This window comes from Panthera uncia, chromosome C2 (assembly GCF_023721935.1).
Source record: "Panthera uncia isolate 11264 chromosome C2, Puncia_PCG_1.0, whole genome shotgun sequence".
In the NCBI taxonomy this organism is placed as follows: Eukaryota; Metazoa; Chordata; class Mammalia; order Carnivora; family Felidae; genus Panthera; species Panthera uncia.
This window is the reverse complement of record NC_064810.1, coordinates 71242571-71256382: the sequence shown is the minus strand read 5'-3', so window position 1 is coordinate 71256382 and position 13812 is coordinate 71242571. Positions and strand designations below refer to the sequence as shown.

At 34.8% G+C, this 13812-nt stretch overlaps 1 protein-coding gene across 9 annotated transcripts in view; it reads left to right on the top strand.

The window, feature by feature from the left end:
• DLG1 (discs large MAGUK scaffold protein 1) overlaps window positions 1–13812 on the top strand; it is a 268993-nt gene that overhangs the window by 158661 nt on the left and 96520 nt on the right. For all 9 annotated transcript variants that reach the window (XM_049628362.1, XM_049628367.1, XM_049628366.1 and 6 more), the window contains 4 exons: window positions 6512–6562; window positions 9873–9997; window positions 12240–12409; window positions 13379–13515. In XM_049628362.1, coding sequence (XP_049484319.1) covers window positions 6512–6562; window positions 9873–9997; window positions 12240–12409; window positions 13379–13515 — 483 coding nt within the window. The remainder of the gene's footprint in view (window positions 1–6511; window positions 6563–9872; window positions 9998–12239; window positions 12410–13378; window positions 13516–13812) is intronic.

The following is a 13812-nucleotide window of genomic DNA, read 5'->3' as shown; positions in this document are numbered from 1 at the left end:
TATTTCAGTGTTTAATAGAAGTGGCAAGAGCAAATATCCTTGTCTTATTCCTGATCCTTGGGAGAAAGCTTTCAGTCTTTTACCATTAAGTATGCTGTATTATACTCGATTTTCAGTATTAATTGATATAATTTTATTGGCATTGGGGTTGATTCTGTCTCTGTGCATTCCTATTCTTTTTTAAATAGTAAAAAAATGTTAGGGGAAGGCAAAGTTAAGGACAAAAATTCTCAGTTCTTACTGATTTCAGTAATAAGATGGAAATGAAGTAATTTGTTGAAATAATTTCATCTGTTTGTCTTTTTTTTTCCTTAAGACATACCACAAATAGTGAAGGTTACAAAAATTCATTTGATTGGACTTTGGTAGTTTTCTTACATACTAAAAGCTTCACTTTTTCGATCTATATCGTGTAATTGATAACTGTAATATTTTTAAATCAGCCTAAATGCTGCTTTTCATTATTCAGTAAAATCTTAATGTAAATTCTTTTGGGGTTAATACTTTGTATTTAGTTATGTTAATTCTTCATTAGGAAGAACATTTTCTTCTTCCCAATACATTCTTATTTTTAGATTCTTACCTTGTAATAGTTTAGACTTTGAAGTTTTTAATTGAAATTACATATTAATAGGAACTATGAGTCACATGAATACTGATAGATAAAATCTTGACTTTCAGTATCTTATAGTTAGAAAGGAATTACTGAGTTGAACCTACACAACAAGGAATTAGTAAATTAAGCCTCCTTTTAAATCTTCCTTTGGAGAACTCTTATACTGACTATGTAACAGGATTTGTCTGTCCTGTTTGGATATATCGGTGTAGGCTGATGAGAAAATTAAAATCTTTGGGTCTGGGGGCGCCTGGGTGGCTCAGTCGGTTAAGCCTCCGACTTCAGCTCAGGTCACGATCTCATGGTCCGTGAGTTCGAGCCCCGCATCGGGCTCTGGGCTGATGGCTCAGAGCCTGGAGCCTGCTTCCTATTCTGTGTCTCCCTCTCTCTCTGACCCTCCCCCGTTCATGCTCTGTCTCTGTCTCAAAAATAAATAAAAAAAAAAAAAAAAAAAAAAATCTTTGGGTCTGTAAGGGCACTGAGGATATCTATGTTACAATTTTTCCTCTGCCTCTTTATGGCATATATGTACCCATAATTAAAGCAAATTATATTAAAAAGAAAAAAAGTTTACAACTTAATAATTAATAAGTGCTATTCCAATATACTAGCAGTAACTAGTTGGAAATGAGTCCATTAACTCTGTCAATAAAATATGAAATACCTAACAATCAGCTTAACAGGAAATTATAGAGCTTGTAGTAAGAAAACTATAAAACTTTGCAGATGGCATAAAAGAATACCTAGGTAAACAGAGAATAGCTCTTATTGCTGAGCAGGAAGATAACACAGAGATCCTCATTTTCCCCAGATGAATCTGTAAATTTGATATAATACCAGTAATAGTTCCCAAAATGAGAGTGTGTTCAGGTGCAGGGAAGGAGGTGGGAAAGGAAGGGAGAAGGGGTGAGAGAAAAAGAAAGGAAGAACTTTAAAATTTAGTTTCTCTGTTGCACTAACCACATTTTAAGTTCTTAGTAACTATATGTGGGTAGTAACTACTGTATTGGACAAGGCAGATTATAAAATATTTTTTCACAGAAACTGGACAGTGCTGATGTATAGAAAAGTGAAAACTCAAAAATAGCCAAGTAAAATTTAAAATAAAAGTAACTGAGAGATTTCCCTACCAAATAATAAAACATATTATAAGACACCATTAATTAAAGCAGCGTTGTTCTGGTCCAAAACCAGATAGATCAATGGAATACAATTTGCCTTTGATATATGTTGTATAATCTTATTTTTCTTTTGTGGCCAGGTTTTTTTTTAGATTAGTTGCTCTTGATTACAGCTCTGTAGGGTTGTTTTTTTTTTTCCATATATGTTAGAATTTTTTTTTTTTTTTAATATTTAGGAATTTACCAGCTGTTCTTAAATGTCTTTGCTATTTGTGCCTTCCAACCAGACTGCTGCCATAATTTGTTCACCAGTTTACTTTTCTCCATTTGCTCTCCATTTTTATTTTATACTACCATATTTCCTTTTCTGGAAAATCTGTTAAACCTACTTGATGCTCAGAAACTTGAAAGAATATTTCTCATTGCTTAGTACAGCATTCAAGACCTTTCACAGTCAGACCCCGGTCGACTTCTAGTTTCTGCTCCAGCTTTGACCACCTACAGAAGCCCATTTTGTTGATAAGAATAAATTCAAAACCTAGAAAATATTAACAATGACAGTTCTCAGGAACTATTCTAAGTCTACTCTTATATTTTTAAAGAAGAAAAAAAACTATTTTGTTAATAATATATTTACTTTGCCTGAAGATTGATCTCTCTCATTTTGTTCCCATGTTACCTCTCACCCTATCCTGTTAATTGAGAGTAATAAACCTTATATAATAATATAAATATTAGGCAAGCATTTCTTTCCTATTGGAAAAGAGGAAATTTTACCTTTTATAAAATTACAAAAAAGAAGGCTAAGCAAACCATTTTGTAGTTTTGCTGGAAAACATATTGCTGTTGAAAATATTAGACCACCATTGCTTTTTTTACTTTTATTGTCAATGAGGTGATACTTACAAAGTAATTTTTGGCTTTGGTAATGTACTCGGCATTTTGAAGCCCAGTTTGGGTATGTGTAATGTTGTATCGAATTGTCTCTATATATGAAATAGCAGTTTTAAGTTATTGAGGCTTTAGAAATAAAGTCATTTGGGGTCCATATTGTCTAATCACTTTTCACCTTTTTATGATCACTCTTATCTAGCTAGAATCCTCACTAGATATCAATGACTTAGCATTAAATTAAGCACGAAGTACATTTACCATATGTTTACCTTTTGAGAAGGCTTAATGGTAAAAATACCAAATTTCTTAAAGCAGAAATCATAAGGTCACAATATAGGAATTTTACTTACTGACATCAAAAGGGCCATATAAGCACACTTATGTTGAAATGTTTTCCAGAATAAAATTTCAGAGTATTTAGAAATAAATGAACAAAAATAGAGCTCAGTGTAGCAGTGCTGGGATTTGGCCGAAGCCATATGCTGAGGAAAATGTATTACCTTTAATGGATGAGTTGGGGCACCTGGATGGCTCAGTCAGTTGAGCAGCTGACTTCGGCTTAGGTCATGATCTCATGGTTGGTGGTTTTGAGCCCCGTGTCGGGCTCTGTGCTGACAGCTCAGAGCCTGGTGCCTGCTTTGGATTCTGTGTCTCCCTCTCTCTGTTCCTCCCCTGCTTGCACACTCTCTCTCTCTCTAAAATAAATATTAAAAATAGAAGAGTAATCAGCATAAATGAAATAGGCGTTCAGCTCAAGAAGCTTTAAAGAAAGAATAAAGAATTGATAAAAAAAAAAGTAATAGCATAGAATGTGATAGATTAATCAGTAATATTAAAGCCTCTTTGATAAAGACTGAGACTTTTAGCAAGAAAATAAAGACTATACAGATAACCTTTAGAGTAAGAAAAATGGTGTGGCTGCAAATACGAGTTTTGTTTGTTTGTTTGTTTGTTTTTTACTCATAAAAAAGGACTTCCGGAGCACCTGGGTGGCTCTGTTGGTTGAGCGTTAGGCTGCACACTGAGCATGGTGCCTGCTTAAGATTTTCTGTCTCCCTCTCTCTCTGCCCCCTCCCTCATGCTTTCTCTCTCTCTAAGATAGATAGATAGAATGAACTTCTAGTCAAGTTGGTAGGATATGTATATGTATATGTATATGTATATGTATATGTATAAACCTCTTGCATTCTAGATGCCTAGAAATCTGTTAGGAGGTGGGGGTGGGAGGCCAGTAAACTATCCCCTAAACTGAGAAGGCACTTTGAAACCAAAAAATGAAGCAGACCACTCCTTAGACTTGACACAGTTTTTTATTTGCATGGCTGTCGGGTGGTCAACAGTTTATGGCAGCTGCATGGCTATTCTCTGCAACGTCTGGACCTTAGTTCACAGATTTTATAGAGCAATGGGACTTGCAGAAGGGCATTGTAGTGGGGCACCTGGCTGGCTCAGTTGGAAGAGGATACAACTCTTGATCTCGAGGTTGTGAGTTCAAGCCTCACATTGGGTGTAGAGATTATTTAAATCAATAAACTTTTCAAAAAATGGCTTAAAGAAAGAAGGGCATTGTAATGAGATCAGAGGAGGGTTCACATGCACTTAATTGACTACGAACTTTAATTAGATTTTGTGGTGCCACCTGTGCATCAGGGAGGGGAAAGACTATATTATCTCAATAGATTCGTGGGAGGCCAAAGCAAGCCTCATCCTGGCCTTGGCAGGCATTCCTGAGGTATGTATCTTAATTTCCAAAGGGTCCAGAACTCATGACACTGAGAGGTCATCAAGTGAACATGAACAAGATGGTGGGCCAAAGGTGGAGGCAGTATTGTCAGCACTCCGACAAAATCTGAGATTAAAAAAAAAATTATATGTGTAACATATAACATAATCTCATAAACATAATCTCAAAAACAAGAAGAAAAACTCTTTAGGTGAGAAAAAGAGGAAACAGTAGCAATTGGGCTTGAATCCATTATAGCCATGAGAACCCAAAAATGTAGAAGAGATGAGTTTTAAAAGCCCTCAAGAAAAAAACTCCTAGGACCTAAACTGGACCTGAATTAAGTGTTACTTTCTTACAGTATGGTGAAGAAAACAAAGTAGTTTACAAAAGACTTCATTATTCTGTTGTTTCAGTATTCTATTGCTGTTTAACAAACCACCCTGAAACTTAGTGGCTAAAAAATAATTCATTATTTCTTATGAATTTCTGGGTTAACTGGAAGGTTCTTCCACTTTATATTCGTTGGGGTACTGGAAAAGGCTGGAAGATCCAAAATAGTCTCATTCACATGACTGGCAGTTGATGCTTGTTACTAGTTAGGAGTGCAGCTGGGGCTTTTGGCCAAGGGCCTCAATTCTCCTTCATTTGAATCTTTTCATATGCTATTTGAGCTTCCTCACATAATAGCTCCTGAGTTCTAAGCAAGTGCATTCTAAGACAAAGGTAAATATTACACAGCATCATTTGTGCCATATTCTTTATAACAAAGCTCATCTAGGAACTGCCTAGGTTGAATGGAAGGAGAACTAGATGACATCTCTTGATGGTAGGATGGTTTAGTCATGTTGCAAAAGAGCATGGAGGATGGAGGATGGGAGGCATCTAGAGAAATGCAGTTTATCACAATCCCTATTTGACTCGCTCGGGTATTTTGCGCAGCCTCATCCCATCAGAAATGTTAGAGCAAGACTTGAACCAAAATTAATCTGATTATAAGGACCATTCACCCTTCACCAGTGACCCTCTCTCTGTGGAAATTCTTCCTGGAGGGAGTAGGGAATAAATTGGAAGGAATAAGATAGTGCTTGGTCTATAAGATGTAAACAAGAATGCTTGGGTGGCTCAGTCAGTTGAGCATCCAACTTCGGCTCAGGTCATGATCTCACATTTCATGGGTTCGAGCCCTGTGTCAGGCTCTGTGCTGACGGCTCAGAGCCTGGAGCGTGCTTCAGATTCTGTGTCTACCTCTGTCTCTCTCTGCCCCTCCCATGCTTGTTTGTTCTTTCTTCTCCTCCTCCTCCTCCTCCTCCTCCTCCTCCTCCTCCTCCTTCTCCTCTCTCCCTCTCTCTCTCTCTCTCAAAAATAATAATAATAATAATATTTAAAAAAGATATAAACAAGGACTTGAATGGGACATCAAATTTAGACATGAAATACATAAGTGAAATTTGTGACAACACTAAAGTAACAGATGCAGAGGTGGGAACTTGCAAGATATATAAAGGAAAGAGTAATAAGTTTTTCAAATTTGATGGTATGTAATGCTCATGAAGAGGTGAGTTATGTATATTAGGAATGAAGTTAAATGATAGATTGGGGTCACTTCATACAGAGCCTTATATTTGAGTTTCTGAAAGTTTTAGAGGGAGTATGTTAGTAGACGTGGGCTCCGAAAAGATCCATCTGTGTAAAACACATTAGAATGATTTGGGGAGTGGAGAATACTAATCCAAGAGATTGGGTAGATTACACTGGCAGTAATCCAGAAGAAATTAACAAAGGCTTGTACCAAGGTAGTAGAGATGACAATGAAGAGGTGATAGTTTTCAGAAAAATTAAAGTGAATGAGTAAGAATTAGTAGCTGATTAGATGTGTGGATCAAGGCAGTGAAAAGAGTTGGAGTTCCATAATACTAAAAGCTGTATATACCCTTTCAGTATTTGAAGTTATAATATCATAAATGTCAACTCATTAATCACATTTGTACTCTTCCAGTCTTTGAAATTTTTACCTAAAATCATTACAGTAAAGCCAAATTATTTGATTACTATCATACTTAACAGGTTTGCACTAATAAATCATGCAAAAATTATGTCTCGACATTTCCAATTTTATACTCTAAATTTCTATGCTACTTCTTTTTTCCTCATTAGGTTAATGGCACTGATGCAGATTATGAATATGAAGAAATCACACTTGAAAGGGTAAAAACTTAATTATCTTAAGTTTCTTATGCATAAATCTGTTGCTTTAAGGAATTCTTTAAATATACTGCTCTTTCATATAGAATTAAAAGGAAAAGATCTTTTAAAAACAGAACTGTGTAATATTAGTTTCTTTTATAAATTCACGTATTATTAAATTAGCCATGGTGTTTTTAGAACATGTTGCCTTTTTTTAATAACCTTTTTTAAAAAAATAAGCTTTTTATTTAAAATAGTTTTAGATTTACAGAAAAGTTATACCAAGAGTTTCCATTTATCCAGGCCTCAGTTTTGCCTATTGTTAATGTCTTACATTACTAAAATACATTTGCTTCAAGTAATGAGTCATATTGATACATTATTATTAACTAAAGTCTATATTTGGATTTCCTTAGTTTTTATGTTTTTCTCATTCAGCATCCCTTCCAGAATACCACATTACATTTAGTTATCATGTCTCCTTTAGGCTCGTCTAGTCTAACAGTTTCTCAGATGTTTCTGTTTCTAAATTTTACATTTATTTATTTATTTATTTATTTATTTATTTTAATTTTTTTTTAACGTTTTTATTTATTTTTGAGACAGAGAGAGACAGAGCATGAAGGGGGGAGGGGCAGAGAGAGAAGGAGACACAGAATCGGAAGCAGGCTCCAGGCTCTGAGCCATCAGCCCAGAGCCTGACGCGGGGCTCGAACTCACGGACCACGAGATCCGTGAGATCGTGACCTGAGCTGAAGTCGGACGCTTAACCGACTGCGCCACCCAGGCGCCCCTATTTTTCATATAAAACATTGTTGATTCTAAGTATTTAGCATCCTAGTAATGTGGTTATTGTTATCAGTTTTCTTTTTTAGCAAAAAGAAAAAATAGCCATAGTTCTAATGGACAAGATCCTATCGAAAGTTTATGAACTCTCCCAGTCATATAACTTAAGGTTATGAGTTAGATGTGTAAATTTTCTTGAATCATTTACTCCTTAACAGTATCTGCAGTCAAGGGGTGCCTGGGTGGCTCAGTCGGTTAAGCGTCCAACTTAGTGGATGCGAGGTGATCTTGCAGTTTGTAAGTTTGAGCCTTGCATCGGGTTCTGTGCTGACAGCTCAGATCCTGGAACCTGCTTCGGATTCTGTGTCTCCCTCTCTCTCTGCCCCTTCCCTGTTTTGCATTGTCTCTCTCACGCGCACACTTCCTCTCTTCTCTCTTCTCTCTCTCTCTCTCTCTCTCTCTCTCTCTCTCTCTCTCACACAAAGATAAACATTAAAAAAAAGAAGATCTTCAGTCAATTGATGGCTATATTTTAGTAATACCACCTTGTCTGACCAGCATTTTGGGGAAATTGTTTTACAAAAGTAAATTTCCTAAGTAGCTGAGTGTCTGTATATTTCAAACTAAAATCCTAGATAATTAGATTTGCTTATTTCAAGCCAGAGTGAAAACACTCTAAGTGCAAATAGACCTAAAAGGGTCTTTTTACATGTGTACTAGATTACAGGTACCACTACCTGAATTTGGATTACCTGTTCAAGTAAGATGGATGAGTAACTCTCAAGTAAGCATAGTATTAATGTATTATACATATTTTAATATGGTATTTATTTGGTGTTTTTCTACCTTACTTGAGATATAATTGACATATAATTCTAACTTTTTTATCTCACTCATTTTCCATCCTTTCCCGTGCCTTTTAAATTTAGTTAGGACTGTACTTTGTTTTTTCACTCACTAAAACACTTGAGTACCAGGAATTGGAGAGGTGTTATTAAAAGATACAAACTTGCAACTAGAAGATGAATTAAGTTCTGGAGATCTCATGCACAGCATAGTGATTATAGTCAATAAGACTGTATTGCATACTTAAAAATTGCTAAGAGACTAGACCGTAAATGTTCTTATTACAGAAAGAAATGACCGTTAAGTGGCATGACAGAGATGTTAGTTAAAGCAATGGTTATAATCATATTGCGGTATATAAATATGTCAGATCAACACATTTTACACCTTAAATTTACACAATGTTATGTGTAAATTATACCTGTTTTTGAAAAAGCAAATTAAAAAAAAGAACTTGATTACCTTGGTGACTTGGTAACCTCATACAACCTATTGATACTATTATTGATATTCTAGCAACTCTTAAAGAGTTTACACTGAAAAAAATATTAAAACAGAATTGTAGGGCACATAATAGAAGGTATGTTTAAGCTGTTCAATATTAACGGTTAAGTAATCAGTTCAGATATATCTGCGTGTTTGAGTTGCCTGAAAGCCAGAGTTAGAACATTAAAAAGCAAAAACAAAAAAACATTTTTTAAATACCACTGCTTAGAAGAATTGTCCTTTAAGACTTTTTGGTAGCAGTAGAAACTTTTCTTCAAAGAAATTATTCAGAAATATAGTATGTAAAACAAGTAAAAAGCCCTGCTTTGGCAAAATTGACTTTGTTGTCAGGAAAGCTCACCATTTGATTTCTCATGTTGGGCTTTCAGTATTAAAAAATATCTTTTGCTATTTGTGTGTCTTGGCTAAACATGTCAGGGATGGGGGAGTGGGACATGTCAAGGATGATGACTTAGCAGATGCAGTTTGGTCATTTTAAAATAAGCTGATGGCAAGGTTAGCAGAAGAAAAACACCATTCCCTGCCCCATTTTTTTAAAGCTGAAATAATGTTAGTTTTACCTATCCAGAAATAATTGCAGCAGCAAGATCACATCAGTTTTTTACTCTTAGAGAAATTTGCCTTACCAAGCATGAGTGGATACATTCTAAAAGAAAGAGGCCTAATAGCAATACCTCTGCAGAAGGGTGACTTGTCCTAGTACAAATTGCCTGCACTTTTAAAGAAAGAACCATAGACTAGACTCCAAAAGTACTCAGTACCTACTTAGAAGTAATACCTTTGAATTCTTTTTTTTTTTTTTTAATGTTTATTTTTTGAGAGACAGAAACAGAGCATGAGCAGGGGAGGGGCAGAGAGAGGGAGAGACAGAATCCGAAGCAGGCTCCAGGCTCTGAGCTGTCAGCACAGAGCCCGACACGGGGCTCAAACCCATGAACCGTGAGATCATGACCTGAGCTGAAGTTGGATGTTTAACCGACTGAGCCACGTAGGTGCCCCTACCTTTGAATTCTTCGTAGAGACAAAGGAGTTTTACTTATATTTCTTAATTTAGAATCTTCATATTCCCTGCCTATATACTTTTATGTGTGTTCCTTGTGTCGGTACAGTTTCTAGGTCCTATAATGACAGGAACCTACCAATAAAGGTAATTCTTATTCAGGCTCAAATTTTTTTTTTCCTTTATCCCCAGGGAAATTCAGGGCTTGGTTTCAGCATTGCAGGAGGTACGGACAACCCACACATTGGAGATGACTCAAGTATTTTCATTACCAAAATTATTGCAGGGGGAGCAGCTGCCCAAGATGGAAGATTACGGTATGTTTTGCATTTTATGTTGTGATGCTGAACATACTTTGTATATTTTTCTTAAGGCAAATTGAACAAGGCATCAATACAAATAAACACTATCATAATAACCAATATAAGGTAGATGCTCAAATTACAAATGAATGAGATAATTGTGCTCTAACCATTGTTTCCCTCTTTTCATTCAGGAATTTAGTTTCTCTGATATTATAACACTTTGAATAATAAATTTGATGGTTTTAAATGTGAACAAATTCATAGAAATCGTATTTTTATTTTTTATTACTTTTTTAATGTTTGTTTATTTTTGAGAGGGAGGGAGACAGAGTGTAAGTGGGGGAGGGCAGAGAAAGAGGGAGACAGAATCTGAAGCAGGCTCCAGCCTCCGAGCTGTCAGCACATTGCCCAACGCAGGGCTCGAACCCACACACTGTGAGATCATGACCTCAGCTGAAGTTAGACACTTAACCAACTGAGCCATCGAGGCACCCCATTCCCTTCATATTTTTAAATACATTCACAAACTGTTTTCCATTATTTTCTGGTGGGAAATATGTATATAAACTTAGTTAGGATACAAGTGATGATATATACCTGAGTTTGTATCCCATACCACAAAAAGTAAAAATTATGCAAGTTTTAAGTATCTTAATATGTTTTCTTAATTGAATGAATGAAAGTAATATTGGGTAATATAGGGTGCTTGTTTGAATTTGTTTAAATTTAGTGTTCCATTGTAGAAGATATCTTTAGCATATTTTGTTATTTCCTTAGGCCATAGATTATGGCACTTTTCGTATTCCCTTGTTTGTTGGTTTTTATTTATATGGTGACAGTCTGAAGTTTTAGGACTAAGGATTTTATATGATCTGTTAAAAACATCTGTTTTTGGGGGTGCTTTGGTGACTCAGTTGAGTGTGTGACTTTTGATTTAGGCTCAAGTCATAATCCCAGGGTTGTGAGATGGAGCCCCAGGCTCGATACATGGAGCTTGCTTAAAATTCGTTCCTGTGTGTGTATGTGCACATACGCACTCTCTTTCTGTCTCTTTCTTTCTCTCAAGAAAAAAAACAAAAAACAAACAAAAAAATTCATTTAAGGCTGTTGGCACCTTATGCACCTCTTGTTTCTTAACTTCTCACTGGATACAACAGGTGATGTATTAATGAAATTAGTTAGATATAAAATTAATAATTTGACCATTCATGTAAACATAAACATTTATTTCCCAATTCTGTTATTGGCCTTTTGTTTGTGTTTTTATGAAAGTTACTATGTCCCATTTGTTTCACTAAAGAACATCCCTTTAATACTAACTCTAACCTGTCGCTGTCTTTGCATACAAAATTTCTTTACTCTGAAGAAAGCTAATTACATAGAAGATTATCAGGATCAATTTTAGTATTTCAGTTGTATTTTGTTCTCCTCCTCTGCCCAATTTCAGATGATTCTTTTCCCCTAATGGAATGCTATACAATTTAAACTGAGACCAGAGCTGGGGGGAAAAGTTAGAATTAGGAACAAATCAAACTTTAAAGAAATATATTACTGTGTCAAATTAAAATAAATTATTTATATGAGAAGCCTTTTAATTAAATGGTATAGTCTTTAGCTTCACAATAAATTTCAAGAAATAACTTTTTTTTAAATGCAGTGTCTAGGTTGACAAAGCAATCAAAAATTATTTTTTGATAAATCAGTGAATAGATCTCAGTTTTGCCACCACTGTCTTTTTGATCTTAAAGTATTCAGTCTGAACCTCAGTTTTCTTTTGAGTCACAGCTGTCTCAGTCATTTTCTAGGTGACCTTGGAAAAATTATTTAAACTCTTTGTGCCTCAGTTTCTCCGTCTGTGAAGTGGAGATACAAATATGTATCTACCTTACAGGTTGTAGTAAGGGTTAAAACACTACAAGTACCTGGCACCGGCTTAGTTCTAAATAAATATTTGCTGTTTTTCTAAAGTATCTTAATTTTTACACTTAATAAGCATACAAGAACCACACAGATTGCAGCTGTCATTATAATATTTTTGTGTGATAATCTCTTATTTGCACTGTTTCTTTTGTTGGCCCTTGGAAAGTTTATGTGAGTGTTTGATACAGTGGAATCTAACATGCAGTTTATTCGTATATTTTTTTCTCTAGTAAATAATTCTCTTTACCTTAAAAATTAAAATAACAAAAATTATTGAAGTTAAAATTTGATATTTTAATATTATTTATCTTTAATATTTTGGGTTTCTTCTCAGGGTCAATGACTGTATATTGCGAGTGAATGAAGTAGATGTTCGTGACGTGACACATAGCAAAGCAGTTGAAGCATTGAAAGAAGCAGGGTCTATTGTACGCTTGTACGTGAAACGACGGAAACCAGTATCAGAAAAAATAATGGAAATAAAGCTCATTAAAGGTCCTAAAGGTATGAAATAACCAAACGTAGATTATTAAGAAATCTCTGAGATAAATGTAACTAAGAAGTTATTTGTGACACCCATTCTAAGATTAACAGAACTGGTAATCTACAGAATGTGTGTGAATTTGTAGAATTTCTGTATTATTTCTGCTGATTTTTGTCTTAAGTAGAATTCTACTTAAACACTTGGAAGTCCTGTATAGTGTTGGTATTAACTTGTAATCTTCAATCTACAAAGTATATTAAATGCAGATACACAGGCTAAATTAAAAGAAGAAACTATATATCATTAGCAGTTTTATCTGCAATGAGGACGGTTATATGTGATTTCTGAGTTTTGAAAACATTGATGGGATTGAGGAAAAATGAAATAGATTCTAATTTGTAGCTTTGTGGGAGAAGTGGTATTCCAAAAAATGAAAAAAGGAATAGAAAGCTACAAATTTGTCTGGTACTAAAGCTATGGATGGGATTTATGAATTACAGAAATCCTTTATCTAAAATTAATTCATAGAATATTGGAAAAAGAACAAAATTATCCACATTTCTGAAGCTTATTCGTTCTGCCCACCACAATTTTATTATTTTTCTCAATTGTTTTAATCTCGTGAAGGTATTAAAAATGTTAGAAGCACAATCATCATGGGAACAAAAGGAAATAATTTTGTAGTGCCTTTTTGAACTAACAAACAAATGCATTTACAAAAAGATTTTAAGAAGTAACAGGAGTGGGTGGACTAAAAAACTTATTTATAACTATAGGAACACCTATATATATAATTGTCCCCTGACTACAAAGCAAATACGTAGGATTTTAAAAGTACACAAATAGATTCTTTTGTGTTTAAAAAAAAAAAAGAAAGAAAGAAAAATTAGTGTGATGAGATTATCCTCATCTAGTTTTCAGCCATTTCTTTCTGGACTTAAATTCACATTAAATGATGAAATTTCAAAACTAGTATTTTTTTCAAACAGGTCTTGGGTTCAGCATTGCTGGAGGTGTCGGAAATCAACATATTCCTGGGGATAATAGCATCTATGTAACCAAAATCATTGAAGGAGGTGCAGCACATAAAGATGGTAAACTTCAGATTGGAGATAAACTTTTAGCAGTGAGTATAAGAAATCTGTTATTTTAAAAATAATTTTGATGTCAATAAGATAAAAACAGAGGGCGACGCCCCATAAGAGACTCTTAAATACAGAGAACAAACTGAGGGTTGCTTGTGGGGTATTGGGTTGGAGGGATGGGCTAAATGTGTGATGGGCATTAATTAAGGAGGACACTTGCTGGGATGAGCACTGGGTATCATATGTTAAGTGATGAATCACTAAACTCTGTGTCTGAAATCATTATTACATTATATGTTAACTAGCTTGGATTTAAATTTTTAAAAATAATAATCATT